The 17,448-nt window shown below is 43.3% G+C and overlaps 1 protein-coding gene across 12 annotated transcripts in view; it reads left to right on the top strand.

Moving 5' to 3' along the window:
- COL4A4 (collagen type IV alpha 4 chain) overlaps positions 1-17,448 on the top strand; it is a 130,148-nt gene that overhangs the window by 92,448 nt on the left and 20,252 nt on the right. For all 12 annotated transcript variants that reach the window (XM_027048808.2, XM_027048814.2, XM_053215885.1 and 9 more), the window contains 7 exons: positions 1,243-1,317; positions 4,913-5,020; positions 5,623-5,730; positions 11,802-11,873; positions 13,266-13,394; positions 13,486-13,599; positions 14,827-14,982. In XM_027048808.2, the coding sequence (XP_026904609.2) occupies positions 1,243-1,317; positions 4,913-5,020; positions 5,623-5,730; positions 11,802-11,873; positions 13,266-13,394; positions 13,486-13,599; positions 14,827-14,982 (762 nt within the window). The remainder of the gene's footprint in view (positions 1-1,242; positions 1,318-4,912; positions 5,021-5,622; positions 5,731-11,801; positions 11,874-13,265; positions 13,395-13,485; positions 13,600-14,826; positions 14,983-17,448) is intronic.

The raw sequence follows: 17,448 nt of genomic DNA, 5'->3' as shown, positions 1-17,448 counted from the left end.
GGTTCTTACTTATCTGCCAGGTGGTTTCATCATTCTCTATTCAAGATACTTGGGCCTTTCTGGATATGTTTGGATTGCAAACACTCACTCTGTACATCAAAGCATCATGATAACTACATCATGATAATCCTTTTGGTTGCTGCTTCAGTAACCAAGGACCTCAAATTCTCAGTTTGTACTCCAGCTTCTCAAGGAAAGACTGACTGACCTGGGATGACCAGATTCCTACCCCTCAAGCGATCAGCCACAATTAGAAGTAAGGCCAGATGGAAGAGAAATTTCCACAAGATGTGGTTGGTACCCCTTAGAAAGGGGTGTGAGTGGGAACTATAAATCATGCCTGATTAACTCTCTTATTCTCTCTTATAACTGCATCTATTGTCTTGCCCTTCCCGATCCCAACTATTTTGAGTCCCCATTTATAACCAGCTCCTAGCTGTAAGTCCTGTATTGGGAAGGATTCAGCAACGATGTGGGACAGCTCCGTGGTACAGTGGGAGCCGTTGCCTAGAGTGGCCTTTGAATGTGTGGTCTCTTGTGAAGTTATCAATAAAATGTGCCTTTGTAATTTTTTTTAAGTTTACTTTTAGAGAGAGAGACAGACAGAGAAAGGTAGAACATGAGTGGGGGAGGGGCAGGGGGAGAGGAAGAGAGAGAATCCTAAGCTAGCTCCCTGCTGTCAGCGCAGAGCCTGATGTGGGTCTCAAACCCACGAGCCATGAGATCATGACCTGAGCCGAAACCAAGAGTCAGGTGCTTAACCAGCTGAGCCTCCCAGGCACCCCTGTAATTTTGTTTTTACAAGGACGTTGAGTTGAGCTTCCTTATGAGCTTGACATGTGATTGCATCAGTAAAAACAAGGGCAGTTTCTGCTTTTTGTTTCTAAAGCACAATATAAAAATATAGTCAGTCAATGCCAAGTATTTTCTTAGATACCTAAATTTGAAACTATTTTAGGGAATTTAAAAATTCAAACATTAATATCTATAGTTTCTTATGATTGTTATGAACTATAAAAATGTGTGTGTGTGTGTGTGTGCGCGCGTGTGTGTGTGTGTAAATCACATCTTGCAACTGTGTTTCCAATTGTTCTTATATAGGAAAACCCCCTATTTTTCCAAAAATTCCTCTGGAACATTTGAAGATAAACTCTAAAGATAAATATGACCATTATTAAGTCACTTGTATGAAACAAAATTAAATTCTCATAAGTAATATTATGTGCATTTTATCACTTACAGGAAACAAAGGGGACCCTGCTAGTCAGTTTGGCCCACCTGGTCCCGAGGGAGAACCAGGTAGCCCTGGATGTCCAGGTATAGCTATGTATTTTTTCTTATTAAAACAAAAAAAAAATAAATTTGGTTTGAGAAATTGAACAATTACTTTATACTCCTACCCAGCAATGATTATATCAGTATTTTCTTCCCCCTTTGCCCGTTAAGATACATCTCAGAAGGATTATGTCTCAACACTGCCACCGCATCGTTGGCCTAGCCTAGAAGGACATCAGATTATACACCAGGGGTTCTCAGTCTTTTTCCACCATGGCCCCCATGACCTATGAGGTTGACATAACAATCCACTCCCCTTGGCATGCCCAGATTTTGACATTTTGGTCAAAAGTGATTATTGCAAGCAATTAAAAGCCAGACCATGTCCGAATCTCTAGAATTATAAATGATACATTAGCAATAACCACTCCCACTGATCACAGCTTCAGGTTGTCATTCCAGCCCTTTCTTTCTTACTCAGAAAATCATATGTGAATGCCAGCGGGGAGTGCCATTGTTGAGATCTCATCGAATATCTCATTTACCAAATATGTCATTTGCTAAAAACCAAACCAAAAAAAAAAAAAATTAAACTTCATCACCAACAATGAATCTAAATTGTTCAAAATAGTATTTTGACAATTGACATGTAGTCCCTCAGAATGGATTGGGATGTACCTGTGAGTTCTTGCCCTCCCCTCGAGGCTTAGGCTTGCTTCAGTACCTGACCCACCGTTGATGAGATATACATGCCTTTTAACTTAGTGATTTTACTTGTAGGAATTTATCTGAATTCGATTATCAGGCAAGTGTACAAAGATGCACGCACAGAGGCATGCATTGCATGGAAGGAGCAAATGTCATCCACAAACGATTGGTTAAAGAAGTGTGCAGAATCCCATTCAGCCAATAATGGGCAGGTTAGAAATAGGTTTGTTTTTAGATGGGTCCCTTGTAAATTAAAATATCTCATATCACTAGTTTTGTGTTTTATCTTAAAATTCTCTTTGACAATAGTCATGTTTCATTACCTACACCAGAAGGAATATCTGCGCAGAAGTTTTATCAGAATTTCGTTTTGTTTTGTTTTTATACTACAAGATTGCTAAAATGGAGTTCTAACAGAAAAACAAGCTATTATAATGGCAAGAACTTTCCACTGTCTTTCATATCCATCTTTTACCTCTGACCTGGTCAAATAGATTTAGATAACATAATAGTTTAACCAAAATGTACATCTTAAATGTACATTTGAGGGGAGCTTAACATCATGGAGGTTCCTAATAAATACCAGAGGGAGAAGCCTAAAGAAGGAAAGCCAGTGGTTCAAAGTCAGCCTCCATCATTACTGTCCATGGGATCTTGAATAAGTTGCTCATCATTTGTGAGCTCAGTTTCTTACTTATAAACTGGCATAATTATAGGATTGTTTTGAGGATCAAATAAGATTCCTTGAAAGCAGTTTGTTAACTGAAAATTCCACATTTACTGGTATTTTCATGTAAACCATGAAGATAGTAAGATTTTATAAGCTGAAACTAGTTTCCAACTGGAGGCTTTTAATATTACCTAATATTTTAAGGTAAAATTTATCAATCTGAGTTATTTTACACTGAGGCTAGCTTTTTTAAAAATTTTTTTAAATTCATTTCTTTTGAGAGAGAGAGAGAGAATGAGAGCATGAGCAAGGGAGGTGCAGAGAGAGGGAGAAAGAGAATCCCGAGCAGGCTCCATGCTGCCGGTGCAGAGCCCGATGTGGGGCTCAAACTCAGCAAACCGTGAGATTGTGACCTGAGCTGTCAAGAGCCGGACACTTAACCGACTGAGCCGCCCAGGCACCCCAGGCTGACCTCTTAAAGAAAGTTTTCCTTAGTGTAATTTCCCTGGTGTCCTGTGGTGTTCACCATTTAAATTGTTCTTTTTCTCATACACCATAACTTTAGCCTAAAATTTCTAAATTACATCATATGTTTATTCACTGGCACAGAGTTTACCTAAATACACAATTTCCATTGACTAGAAAAAAGCTGCATGGGTTGAATTTGATCGAGTCCAGTGAGAAGGCATACAGCTCACATCTGTCTCAGGGGATTTTACCTGAGCATACTGGGTTCAGTTTCACCTCCCCCTTTCCATTCAGAGAGAAAACACAGCATAAATTAACTCAGGAGTCCTGTTCTTAATACAGGTGTGACTGGAGAGGCAACCCTTAATTTTTTTCATTTGGAGAGGAGAATAATACCACCTTCCCTTTCCTGCAAGAATGTTTTCAGGGTAAACAAAATAACACACAGTGAGGCCCATAGATCTTAAATTTGATCAGGGAACAGGTATCGATTAACACAAGCTTGTTTCATGTGTGTTGTAATAAATAAGGACTATGCCCCACCATGGGTTTGTAAACACAGAACTCTACACCTATTTGTTGATTCAACTGGCTGATTTCAGCACAGACTATCGGCTTATCCTAGACGTCTAAATTGTATTAAAGTGATACAATATACATAAGCACGTGCGGAAATAGTCATCTTCCCTAGTAATCAAATAAATATAATTAAAGTAAATGTGAGATATTATTTCCTTTGACTGAATTAGCAGGAAAAGGAGCCAACAAACCATCAGGTCCTCAGGGAGCACACGAGATCTCGGGGGGTTACACGGGGTGGTGTGAGAGGTGCGGCCCTGAACTGTTAAATAAACCATTTAACAGCCTCTGTCAAGAACAGAATGGTCTCTTCTAAAAGACCAAAAAGGCAATGCGAAATGTTCTCTTCAGCAAGTCTCTGTCCCGAGAAAGAGACTCTAGTAGATTTTTTTCTTTAACTTAAGGGAAGGAGCCACCAGAAGCAACGTGTGGTTCTGGAATGGGACCCAGTGATGACACACGAGCTGTAAAGGACAATTAAGGGCACACTTGGGGCAATTCAAGTATGGAAGGAGTACTAGATGATGTTAATGGTTGTTCTGAAGTTTCTTGGCTGTGATGATGTTATTTTGGCCATGTAGGAGAATGGTGTTTTTTTTTTTCAGGCATGCCTCTTAAAGTATTTAGGAATGGAATTCCTTGATGTCTGTGATTTACTTTGAAATAGTTCAGCATTTTAATGCATTTTTAAAACCCCAAAATATCATATAATGTTACCTAGAAATGTTCTACTCCTAGGAATTTTTCCTAAGGAAATGATTTGATATGACAAAAATCGATTAAAAATGTGTAAAGATCATTATGCATAACAGCAAAGAGAAATACCTTGAGTGGCCAATAGTAAGAGAAAATTAGATTAATTAAGGTTAACTCCCTAAGCTATCAGCTAGTCATTTAAAAACAGTAATTAGAAAAATAATGGCAAACTTGGCCATTGCTTGTAATACGATGCTAATTTAAAACATCAAAATATAACATCGTGGGCCTTATTTGCACATTGTTACACATATGAAAAATTGTATTAAGGTGGGAGGATTCGAAGTGTTTTGTTTTCATTTTTTCCTTAATGTTATCTTTTCAATAGAGAAATTATAAATATAAACAAGTAATAATAGAAAAGGATGGCAGGGGCTGTAGTTGGAGATAATTATAGATTCACCATCTCAAAGACCAGTGTCCAATTATTCAGGTGTTTGATCTTTCTTTCTGTAGGACATCTTGGAGCACCTGGAGAGCGGGGCTTGCCGGGTGTTCAAGGGCCCAGAGGACCACCTGGAAGGCCAGGACTACCTGGCTCCTCCGGACCACCAGGCTGTCCAGGTACCTTGAAAGGAGCCTGGAAATTTCCGGGCACTCATCTATCTTCTGGTGTAACGGAAGAGGCCAGCTTTCACTTAGACCTAGTTTCAGATGTGACTCTGCCATTTCCTAGACCTGTGACTTTGGACAGATGACTGAAACTTACCCATTCCTGTCTTGTAAGTTTGAGCTAGTCTAGTCTCATTGGGTTGGTCTGGAAGTAAACGAAGACAACACCTGTTAAGAGCCTGGCAAGGATCCAGGTACAAAGTGATGGGCTGACAGATAAAAGCCCCTTTCCATCCTTCCTTAATCTACCTGCCATTCAGATGCTGGTTTTCTTTTCTCCTTTAGACTTAAGGCAGATGTCACACATTCAGAATATAATGAAAGTTTGAAATTGCAGTTGGCAACTTTAATCACTCCAAAGTGTATTTGCTCCATCTGAGGCTAAGTATATATTTTTCTCTCTAGAGTTAGGAGGTCTAGGACAAAAAAATTAAAAAAAATTAAAAAAAAAAAGACAATGTTCCCATGTATTAAGAATACAGATGACCTACCTTCCCCATTAAGGTGACTCATATATCAACTGGGTGTCTGCAGAACCTCCTTCTTATCCTCAGGTGATCCAGGAGTACCTGGGCTGAAGGGACATCCAGGAGACATGGGGGATCCTGGGCCAAGAGGCATGATGGGGGACCCGGGGACACCAGGTCATCCGGGAATAAAAGGTAAAAAGGAAGCCCCCCCCCATGAGGGCAGATTGCGGTGCTTCTGCCCTGAGTGACACTGGTCTGGCTCATGGCTCCCTCCCCTTTCCCACAGATGCCCGTTAGCACCTTCTTCTCCCTCCCTCACAGCTTCAGGCCGTGCATCTAGTGTCTTGACCTGCCTTCTACCAAAATGGTGCTGCCGCCATTTTTTTAGGGCATTCCCCCCAGTGTTTCCTGTAGAGTTCAGGCCTCTTCATTTGTTCTTCCCTTAGATAGTGAGGTGTCTGTTACGTTCTAGATTGTGCGTTAGACGCTAGGCACACAATTTTGAGGAAAATAGACATGGTTACTGACTTCATGGAGCTCACAGTGGATGTAGCAAGGGAGACATATTAAAAACATATACGTAAATAAATATATATTTACCAATTGTGTTAAGTGGAAGGAAAAGAATAAAATGCCATGGAGAAAGTTACTCGTATTCGTGAACTTTGTTAGATAAAGAAACATTTTTTTCCTGGTTGCATTTTTGGTCTTTATGGGTAATAGTGCACTGGCTATAAGTGTGGTTACAGTAATATCATATATCATATCACCTGCCATATTTATTTGTTATTAACAAATCTTCATGCCCCTCCATCCCTCCATGGTACTACTTATTCTTCTTTCATCCATTTCTTCCATTTTAGAGAAAAAAAGCTTTTCATGGCCACTTTGTGTATACTTCTAGCACAGCACCTATATTGTATATTGTTGAGAAGTCTTTCTTACCAAGTAGAAGGTGATTTTATATCCTTGGCATCCAGTGGATACCCAGTAAGTTTTTTGGAGGGCTACTGTAAATATTTTTTTTAATTTTTTGATGTTTATTTTTGAGAGGGAGACAGAGTGTGAGCGGGGGAGGGGCGGAGAGAGAGGGAGACACAGAATCCGAGGCAGGCTCCAGGCTCCGAGCTGTCAGCACAGAGCGCGACGCGGGGCTCGAACTCACAGACTGCGAGATCATGACCTGAGCTGAAGTCGGACGCTTAACCGACGGAGCCACCCAGGCGCCCCTATATTTTTTAAATTTGTGAGTAAATTAAGAAAAGAGGCATGGACAAATCGAGAATGAACAACTGAACTAGTAGTGATGAAGATGAGGGTCTTCACTTGAATAAGCTGATGAAGGTTCAAGCCCTGGTTGGTGGATTCCTGTAATCAAGCTCCCCTCCCCTTTCTTCTCAGTTTCCTTCTGCTAGGTGACTCATCCATGTACTAAACTCTGGTCAAATGAAAATTACTTCCTCGCAGAAGAGTTGGAAACCCCTCCTTTGGGTTCTTAGTTGCCTTGTTGTTTTGAAAATCCAAATGAAAACTTTCCACACTTTCATCTCTTCCCTCATCGAGTAGTTTTCAGATAATTCCTGTTTTCCAGCAAGTACTTGGAACAACTCTGCAGAGAAGGGAACCCTTTATTTTGGAGAGTTGGTACACTTAGGTATTTCCATGTGGCCAAATATTTGGCTTCTGCTTCCCATCACTGAACAAGATGTCTTTGCATCGTTCTTCTCCCTCTTCACTGGCACTGGATGTGAAGTGCGGTGATTTGTGATAAATTTAGGGTCTCAGGCAAAATGATCACTTCTTTCAAAGTTTCTCTTTATTTTGAGAAAGGGAGAAAGAGCGTGTGTGGGAGGGGCAGAGAGAGAAGGAGAGAGAGGATCCCGAGCACGCTCCACACTGTCAATGCAGAGCCCAACGCAGGGCTTGAGCTCACAAACTGTGAGCTCATGGCCTGAGCCAAAGTCAAGAGTTGGATGCTTAACTGACTGAGCCACCCAGGCACCCCCACCAAGTGATCATTTTTTATGTTAAAAGTTTATCTAGTGATTGTGGCCATTTGCTGTCCCTGGAAATCCCTGTTACCCTGGTGGGGTGTTCTTGGACAACTGTTTTGAGTGTTGGAAGATGAAATCGGTTAAAAAAAATTTTTTTTTCATTTATTTCCATTATTAACCACTCCTACTGCATTTCCCTTTCTTCTCACCCTCCTAGTTTAATAAAAATAGCAAGGACTTTCAAACCTCTTGGTTTGAAAACAATATACACTCAGTTTGACTGAAGTGACCAGGCTCATGTCACTATTGTGGGTTTGTCTGTCTCTCGATTTAGTTTGCGTTTATCACATCATTTCACTATGGTAGGTTATTAAAATACCAGTAGCTAATGACGTTGACTGAGGAACAGAATTACTCGAAAATTCAGTCTCCCCTGACATCATAGTTCCGTGGTATGAAATAATGAGTTTGTTGGGAGAAGGGGAGAAAATGAACATGTCAGCCCAAGTACCCATCGGAACGATACAGACGGATGTTGCAATGGTGCTTCCTGACCATGCAGTGACACTGTTTCGCTGCAAACAGCCCAACAAACGACCGGGCTTTAAAACAACAAAACAAAACCGTGCGCTACATTCCTAAAAATTAAAACGGCCACAACATAAATCCATTGTTGCCGTATATCCTGCTGATATAAAAATGAACCGTGCTCCAGCAGAAACACTTTGATCTGAGAAACTAAATATTTGAAGTATGTTCTAAATAAGTCAAGGGGACTGATTATCTTGTTTGAACAAACCAGCTGTTGAACTCAAAGTTGTTTGCCCTGCTGGAACTGGCCACATGGATTCCCAGTCCTGCTTGAGTTCAGTCAGATTTAAACTTGAACTTAAACATCTGCTAAAAATGGCTGGATACCATTTGCCCTCTTTTGAAAGGAAGACACTCAGCTCCTCGTTGGGCGTTCTGAGATCGCGATAACGAAAACCTAAAGACAGCTGTTTGCACCATGACAAGTGTAAAGAGGTGCCATGGGTTATTTTGGCTGGTGGCAAGCACGCTGTCACGTCAGAGAAAAGGCACCTCGAAATGTCTTGTACCCAGAAAGAAATGCCATGCATCTCACAGCCGAGAAAATCATGGAAATGTTCTCCTGCTTCTACACCGAAGGGAGCGTCCCTTCCGGCCCTGCACCCACACAGCACTTATCACTCTCGATGTAATTGCCTATTTGTTCTATCGGGTCAGGGATTGTTTCTCTCTTGCTCTGCATTGTCTTGTCAGCAGCTGTCACTAAGTACATTTGGGGACTGAAGCTCCAGGGGTTAGGAGACCATGTCTTTATGCTCCGGTGCTTGTCCTTAGTAAGCACTCCCGTATTTTCTGGATTACAAATAAATTCAGAATCTGTTTTGATAAGCTTTCAACTTCGTTCGGCCATTAACCTGTAGTTACGTAGGTCTCTTTCCCATCGGCTTTCACCTTTGGGTGACCAGCTGTCCCGGTTTGCCTGGGACCGAGGGGTGCCTCGGGAAAATCCCTCACAAACAGGGATGAGGCAGTCATCCCATTAAAAGTATAAACCTGTATAAAGGCTACTGGGGATAGAGTAGCATTTTCAGGCTTTAGAACAAAAGAAAACCCCAGTGGAAAACCAGTCTCAGAGTGGGCTGGCTAACCCGCATGGAGGCTGTGATTCCCATGAGGGCTGGAGCAGAAGGTTCGATTCTCTGAGTGGGGATAGAGTGCCCTGGCCCGTGAGTGCAGTGAGATGCAGCCTTAAATGATGGTTGGTAAGCCAGAGGTTGGCCAGAGAGGTGAATAAAAAAATCCTCATTACCAAGGAATGTGCTTTGTTAGCCTAATTGCCTCTCATCTGCGCTGTATATATTTTATGCATGAACAACTTTCTGATTTAGAGATGGGATTGATAAAAAGCTTTCAGTAAAAAGGAAAAATTGTCCTTAAAATCCTACCCAGATGTAGCTGCATTCAATTTAGAAAGATAACATTGGGTCAGATAAGGGTCGGCCAGTTCAACAATGGTGAGGGGCTGGGCCTGTGACAGCCCGGGATCTGGACGTGTTGATGGGACAATGCAGAGTTGGCAGAAGCTGAGACATTCCACCCCAGCGAAGTCCCCCAAGCCATCAATCTTGGTGGCTTAAGCTGGAGATCAAAACACATTGAAATAGCAAAGTGTTCTCAAAAAATCTATTATCATTTCAGATAGATGGCAATAAATATCCAGATCTGGCAGATGAAGGTCTGTGTGTTCTTTTGGTGCAAACTTGAAACGTTGGCTCATTAATAGGAAAAAGGATTGAAAAATAAACTCAGCCAGAGCTGTTAAAAGTGGTTAGGAAATAAGAGCTTTAGGAAAAATAAGGGTGCGGCCCCCCCCTTTTTTTTTGGTGTGAGAGAATACGGCTCATTTGCACTGATCTGAAGTTTAGAGTTTAAAAATAGACTAAGTGTCCATTTCAAGTACAGATAATAAATCGAATGGAACCAGCTAAGTGTTCCATCTTTAAATAAGAAGCCCACAGAGGACTTGCATATTAATGAAGAGATAATAATTAGCACATAAATTATTTATACACAAATGGATGCCTGTAACTTCACCAACTCTTATTCCTCCCATAAATCTATCAAAGAACGTGTAACATGCAAAGAGAAGTTGGACTCCCTCCTTCCTGCAGCTTTCTTTCCATCCATTCACTGGCCCTCCCTATTGCACATTTTCTCATTCACTCATTCATTCATGCATCCACTCACTCATTCAACAAACACCTGCTGAACACCAACTGCGTGTCAGGAGACGTGCCAAGTGGGGGCTTGGGAAGACTAAGAAGACCCGATCTTGTACTTAGTTTACCCAAAGTAACCCACTCACCCAAAGACACACTTGTTGCACAGCGTGGGGCAGGCACCGGGACATGGGCATCAAGAGAGCTGTGTGTAGGTGTCGTGGGGTAGGCGAGGGGCACCTTCTGTGTGCTAGGGTGTTACTATTGTAAATGAGAGGGACGTGGCCCTAAACAAGGAATGGCTGGCTGGCTCTCAGCCTTGGATGAAGATCCACCAATGAATTTGGAAGGTCACAAGGTTTGGACAGGGGCTGAGGAGAAGATTCTTTCCTCCAAATCAGTCAGTAAGACAAGACATGTATGAATCATGTGGTGGAGGGCTCAGCTCCCGGGGAAACATTCTGTACGTATCAGTTGTCTGCCTTTTTCCCCTTCCTCTCTCCCTCCTTCCCTCCGTCCGTCCCTTGTTTTCTTTCTCTACTCCGTCCCTATAAATCCCTTGTACTGTATAAGTACAAGTATACTATATATTATATAAATGTATTATATGTATTTTAAATAGTTGTATATTTGTAAATACATATTTTAAATAGTGATATATTTGTAAGTCTTTAGATTTATAGGTGTTCAGTGTTCAATGACAACTTAAGTAAAGTCAGGTTGGTAGATGTCTCCTTAGAGGACTATACTGATGCCTGGCAGAAGGTTCTAGAGATGCAGACATCAATGAGATCATACCTAATTACGGAGACTGGAGTTTTCATTGATCGTTATGAAATAAATTTAGTTTCAGTAAAGAGGCATCAGAGTGGTTCTTTTTGAAAGAAGTAGCTGCAAAGAAATAGCATCAACAAACTTGACCTGTAGGCCTCTTCTTTCTGAGTAGTACGGTGCTTAAAGAAAAGTTAAATGTGTCATGTATTCCCCAGTATGCCACAGGCCCCACCTGTCCTTACTGTCTTACTATCTTTACCTGACTACATCCCAAAGAAATTAGTATCCACACACTGTGATGGAGTGGACAGATCCTGAGCCTGGGAGGAAGGAGGTCTCGGTTTGCTCCATTCCAATCTCTTTTCTCTTTTCTAGGATGAGTTCATTGTCATAGAATCTAAGGTCCCTTGCTGAACTAACAGTCAGTAATTCTAGACTATATCTGGATAGAGAGAGACATCCATGATATGGTCAGAGACCAAGAGCAGTGTGTTAAAACCAAAGAAATGCGTTAAGCTGCCTTGCAGAAAGTATCCATCAGATGAATGAGTTAAGTAATAACCACTGGCACGGACTTAGCCTTGATAATGACATCTAGATGGTAGGATCTCATGGCTCCCTCCTGGAGAAGCTGTCGGGGTGCCGTCAGTGAATCATCTCCCCTGGGTGGTGCCTGTGCTGGGTGACGGGTGGACTTCAACATCCGGTCTTCCCCAGTGGATCACAGGCCCCTGATGTGTTTCAGGTCCCTCCGGGTCGCCTGGTCTGAATGGCTTACATGGTTTAAAGGGTCAGAAAGGAGCCAAAGGCGCTTCAGGTAAGAGAAAACCCTTTGTGAGCGATTAAACTGCAGTCAGGAGACCATGAGATACCGCTGGCGTGCCTTTACCGCACACAACTTGGGGCGAGAAACTAAGAAACTGGCTTAGTTTAGAGGCACACTATTGAACTATTTCTCATACTGACGATGGACTTACGTAAGAAGGACCTTTGAGAAAACCCAATTTAAGAAGGAGTGGCTGGTTAACAGTGACTTCTGTTGATGTTACTTGGGGCTTTCTCCCTGCTAAAAATACTCTGAGTAATTGCTTTATTTTTTTTTTTTTAACGTTTATTTATTTTTGAGACAGAGAGAGACAGAGCATGAATGGGGGAGGGTCAGAGAGAGAGGGAGACACAGAATCCGAAATAGGCTCCAGGCTCTGAGCTGTCAGCACAGAGCCCGACGCGGGGCTCAAACTCACGGACCGCGAGATTGTGACCTGAGCCGAAGTCTGAGGCCTAACCGACTGAGCCACCCAGGCGCCGCTGAGTAATTGCTTTAGGTGGGGCCAGATTTCAAAATGTGACAGATAACAAAGAAATGGTTGGGAGGTCTTGTTATGGTCTTGTTTTAAGTGTTGCGATGCCAAGTACGACCCCGTGGGCCTAATTACTAGTTTTAGCACCCCTCCACAGGCTGCTGCTAAAACAAATTACCTGAGCAAATTGCTGGTATTTTTGTTATCACGAATAGGCTCATCATTAACAGCCGCATTTGAGATTTGTTCTGGCGTTTGAATATAGGGCCCGTTTGCTGCTTTAGTGTCTCAGGAAACTAAGCTCGTGATCAGACAAGGCAGCTGGAATCAGACACGGAGGTCTGAGGGTCTCCGGTGGAGAGTTGGGTTGTTGTGCTCCTAGGTCGGGCCCCGTTGCTGAAGAGAGACAGAATCTTTGTACAGTCCAGAAGGTCAAGAATTAATGTAGGTCAGTCACGTAGGATTCATTTTAGGGGCTCTTCCAAATAGTCTGATTATATGTGTGCCTCCCCCAAGAAACCAGTGATGTTCCTTCCCCCTTTTCCGTGGGAAGTTCCATGATGCTTCCATTTATATGTGAATTTCCACCTTAAATTTCAAACCAGTTTGTTCATAGTGACTTATTGCTGGAACTCATTGGAGCGTTGATCAGCTGTTGTATTGTTGTTGTTGTTTTTAGTCTGGGAAATAACCATAAAATAAACCCAACCTGTGCCTGACCGTGTGCTAGGGCGCAAGAGGGTACATGGCGACCCAGGGGGAGTCCGCAGCCTTTCGGGCCACCACTGGGCAGGCGGTTGTTCTCAGCGCAACCCGCTGTGTCCCTGTCACCCCCTTTGGAAGCAGTTCTTTTCCAGGAGCCACAAGAGGAACAAACAGGGAAAACTAATGCTGTTTCCCTCGTTAAGGCTCGCATGAAGTGGGCCCACCTGGCCCAATGGGCATACCTGGGCCGAAAGGGGAGACAGGAGACCCCGGGAGCCCAGGAATTTCTCCCCCAGGCCTTCCTGGAGAAGAAGGTCCCCCCGGTCCCCCAGGTAAGAAGCAGCAAGCTTTTTCCTCTGGCACTAACTCAGTCAAAACCTTCCAAATGTGATAAGGCTGATCTCCGAACACGTCCCTCCTCAGGGAGACCTGGATCACCTGGTCCTGCAGGTGCCACAGGAAGAGCTCCTGAAGGTGACATTCCTGACCCAGGTTTCCCCGGCGATCAGGGACCTCCCGGCCCCGATGGTCCAAGAGGTATGATAAAATCCTGGCAGAGGACGTTGGCACTCCTTTCCTTAGATGCTGCCAGCTCCGGAGGATTATAGGACCAGAGAATGGCGGAGTCACAGGCCCTCAGCAGCCCCGACAGTCTGGCGGAGGGGAGAGGTGGAGTGTGGGCAGTGCCCGGCTGCCAGGACCACCCCCAGAGCCAGAGCTCAGAGCTCAGTCTTCTGTCCAGCTCTACCAAGCATCTCCGTCTGGGGACACTGACTCCCAGCAGACCCTTCTCATTGCCAGCGCCAGGGGGATGCTGAGCACAAGGGGTCAGAAGTGGCTGGTGGGGGTGTGTGTGGGGGGGGGATCTCACTCTGCCTGTTGGTTTCTGGCACCTGCCACGTGCACCGCCATGGGCCAGCATGACCACGCCCAGGCCTGGCACACACAGAAGCAGTCTGTTCAAGTGCTGCTAACAGAACACATTGTTCCTCTCAGCCCTTGGCGGGGACAAAGCCCAGCAAGGCAGTATTTCAGAGTAGGGGCTGACCTGAGCCGGCTGGGGCGTGGGGAGACAGCGTGGTGCCGTGGGGTTTTGCAAAGTGCACACAGTCATGTTCCTAATAGCTCACGGAGCTCTTTCAGAGAGACCCAACCCACTGCCTTTAAATCTTTGGGATTTTAGTTGGGGCAGGATAAAATATTATGTGATTCTATTTTACCCTGAGAAAAATGAAAATGCTCAAAAATATTCTAGGTAGCTAAGGAGAATAGGATTTGGGCTCACTTCCTGTGCGTCGACACCTGTTTTCAGATAGAATTGTACATGTAGTTGAGTGAATATTCCTTTTCCATCAGCCAGGTTTTCTCAAAAGCCTGTCATCCATCTCTCTGTTTGCCCATCTGTCCTTCTGTCCATCCATCTGTCCTTCTACCTGTCATATCAAAGCAGTGGGATGGCATGCAAAGAAAAACCATAAAACCATGCTTCCAGAAGGAATGGCTTGGAAGGGAAGGAAGGCTTTCCGTAGGTTCATTTGTCTAACGGCTGCTGACGGGCCACTTACACCATCTCCCAGCTTCACCTCCAGGGGACACTCGCTGTTTCACTTCTGATATTGTTCATTTTTTTTTCTTCTTCTGGTTCCCCCCTGCCCCCCCATCTTTTGCTTGCATTCAGTTACTTTCCTTTAGACGCTCTCAGGCAGCCAGCACTCATATTTGTCTTTGACTGAAAGACGCTTTTTGTTTCTTCCTTGTGGTCAGGAGCACCCGGGCCCCCGGGCCCCCCTGGGAGTGTTGACCTTCCGAAAGGGGAACCAGGAGACCGGGGTCTGCCGGGTCCCCCGGGCCCCCCGGGCCCCCCAGGCCCTCCAGGACGCAAAGGCTTCCCAGGATGTGATGGAAAAGATGGACAGAAAGGTAGGAATGCAAGTTATTTCTGAAGTAGTGTGTGAAGACTTTTGTGATCTTGCCCTTCAGGGTCTGGGGTTCTGCACCACGGTGAGGTAATTCTCATTTCCTATGGAAATAGTGACTGCATTTCCAAAATGCCCTGACTTTCCCAAAGAGTCTTAACGTTTGGGTGACATTTGGGTAAGTAAGAAGAAGAAACACAAGTTCACCCTCAGCCCCTAACAACGTACTTGATAATCTCCTAGACCAGAACTGAGCAATAGAAATAAAACACGGGACAGGCGCCTGGGTGGCTCAGTCAGTTAAGTGTCCACTTCTGGATTTTGGCTCAGGTCATGAGTTCACCGTTTGTGAGTTGAAGCCCCACGTTGGACTCTGCACTGACAGTGTAGAACCTTCTTGGAATTCTCTGCCTCTCTTTCTCTCACTTTCTCAAAATAAGTAAATAAACTTTTATGTGTATATATATATATTTTTTTTAAAAGAAATATAATGCAAGTTATACATGTAATTAAAAGATGTAGTAGCCACATTTTAAGAAGTAAAAAGAAACAAGTGAAATGAACTTTCATATTTTCTTTAACCTAGTATATTCAAATGTTACCTTAGCATATCATCATTGGTATAAATTATCCATGCGGCCACCAGGGCCATGTGTACGAACCTAGTTCCTCTCCAGATGAGACACTCCCCCTCACCTTTGAAGTCTGGTGTGTGTTTTAAGCTTACAGCATAGCCCAGTTTGGATGTGTCCATTTCAAGGGCTCAGTAGCTACATGTGGTTAGTGGCTTCTGTACTGGACAGTTTGGTTTGAGACTGCTGACCTGGCTTTTTTATAGTCCTGAAAGAGTCTCCATTACTGAATTCCCCCACCATTTAAAGCTAAAATAGTTGTTTTAATTCATTTTTACCTAACTGCTAGTATTTGAGGATATTAGTTTTTGGTCACCAGGATTTCAGAGAACTATTCAGTTCATAGAACTTTTTTGTTGAAAGGGACCAATAATGGTTACTCATTTGAGCTCCCTTAATGTCATAGGTAAGTAACTGTCAAAGTCTTCCCAATAATTGGCACCCTGCCTAACGTCTGAGCCAAGCGCAAAATAAAGCCAAAGTTTAGGGAAAAAAGGGGATCAAAATGACATGACTACAGTGCAAATAGCATCCCTGTAATGGTGCAGTGCACAACCTGCACAACAATACACAACAAGCATCTTCAACTTTACTGGCAGTAAAATAAATTTTGGAGAATGTGGCTTATATCTGCAGGTATGTGGGCTTCCAGTTATTGAACCCCAGAATTGGACAAACATGCTACAAGCCAAGTCACCAAAGGGAGGAGGAGGTTAGCTATACAACCTTGTCCCTTTCCCAAATAAGACCCTCCTCCTTCCCATTTACTGCTCTGGAGAATGAACCTCCACCTGGAAATATTCTTCAGGATTGGGGAAATAGCATGCAGTAGAGGTAACCAAAGGACATACAAAGAGTTAGAAATATTGATGAGACCCCTAAGTGTGCTTCTTAAAAAATTTTTTTAACGTTTATTTATTATTGAGAGACAGAGAGAGACAGAGCATGAGCATGGGAGGTTACAGAGAGAGGGGGAGACACAGAATCCAAAGCAGGCTCCAGGCTCCGAGCTGTCAGCACAGAGCCCGATATGAGGGGCTTGAACTCACAAATCACGAGATCATGACCTGGGCTGAAGTCAGACGCCCAATTGACTGAGCCACCCAGGCACCCCCTCCCCCCCAAGCATGCTTCTTAACTCCCATCCCAGCAGGCACATGGCCCAAAGAGTGTTTAACTGTGGAAGAGAGGAGGGAGTTTCTTCAGTTTATGTTTTCAGACTTGTTGGGAAATACAGTGAAACCTTGGTTTGTGAGCATAATTCATTCTGGAAACATGCTTGTAATCCAAAGCACTTGTATATCAAAGTGAATTTCCCCATAAGAAATAATGGAAACTCAGATGATTCGTTCCATAACCCCAAATATTCATATAAAAGGGATCACAATACTGTAATATAACAAAAAATAATAAAGAAAATACAAAGTGAAAAGAAAAGTAAACAAATTAACCTGCACTTACTTTTGAAAACCTTTGTGGCTGGTGTGAGGGATACAGGAGACAGGAGGGTTATTGTGTAGGATGACTTTCACTATCACCAACAGAATCGCTGCTGTTGGCTCAACGGAACCTTTTTCTGCATGGGGTCCACTGTATACACTCACACAGATATTGACTACAGTACAGTATTAATAAACTCATCCTATACTGTATTTAATGTAACTGGCAATACGGCGGCAGAGGAAAGGGTCTCTCTCTGCAGGCAGCCTGACCTAGAATGAAGCAAAACATCCCTAAGCTCACTCTTGTATGGAAAAGAAAGGACTGTCCAGAGGTGCTTTGAAGTGACAAAAAATACACTATTGTCAATTGTGGGCACCTTCCAGAGTTCTGAAAAA

This window comes from Acinonyx jubatus, chromosome C1 (genome assembly GCF_027475565.1).
Source record: "Acinonyx jubatus isolate Ajub_Pintada_27869175 chromosome C1, VMU_Ajub_asm_v1.0, whole genome shotgun sequence".
Taxonomy (NCBI): domain Eukaryota; kingdom Metazoa; phylum Chordata; class Mammalia; order Carnivora; family Felidae; genus Acinonyx; species Acinonyx jubatus.
Note: the sequence above shows the minus strand (reverse complement) of the source record. Positions and strands in the feature narration are given on the sequence as shown.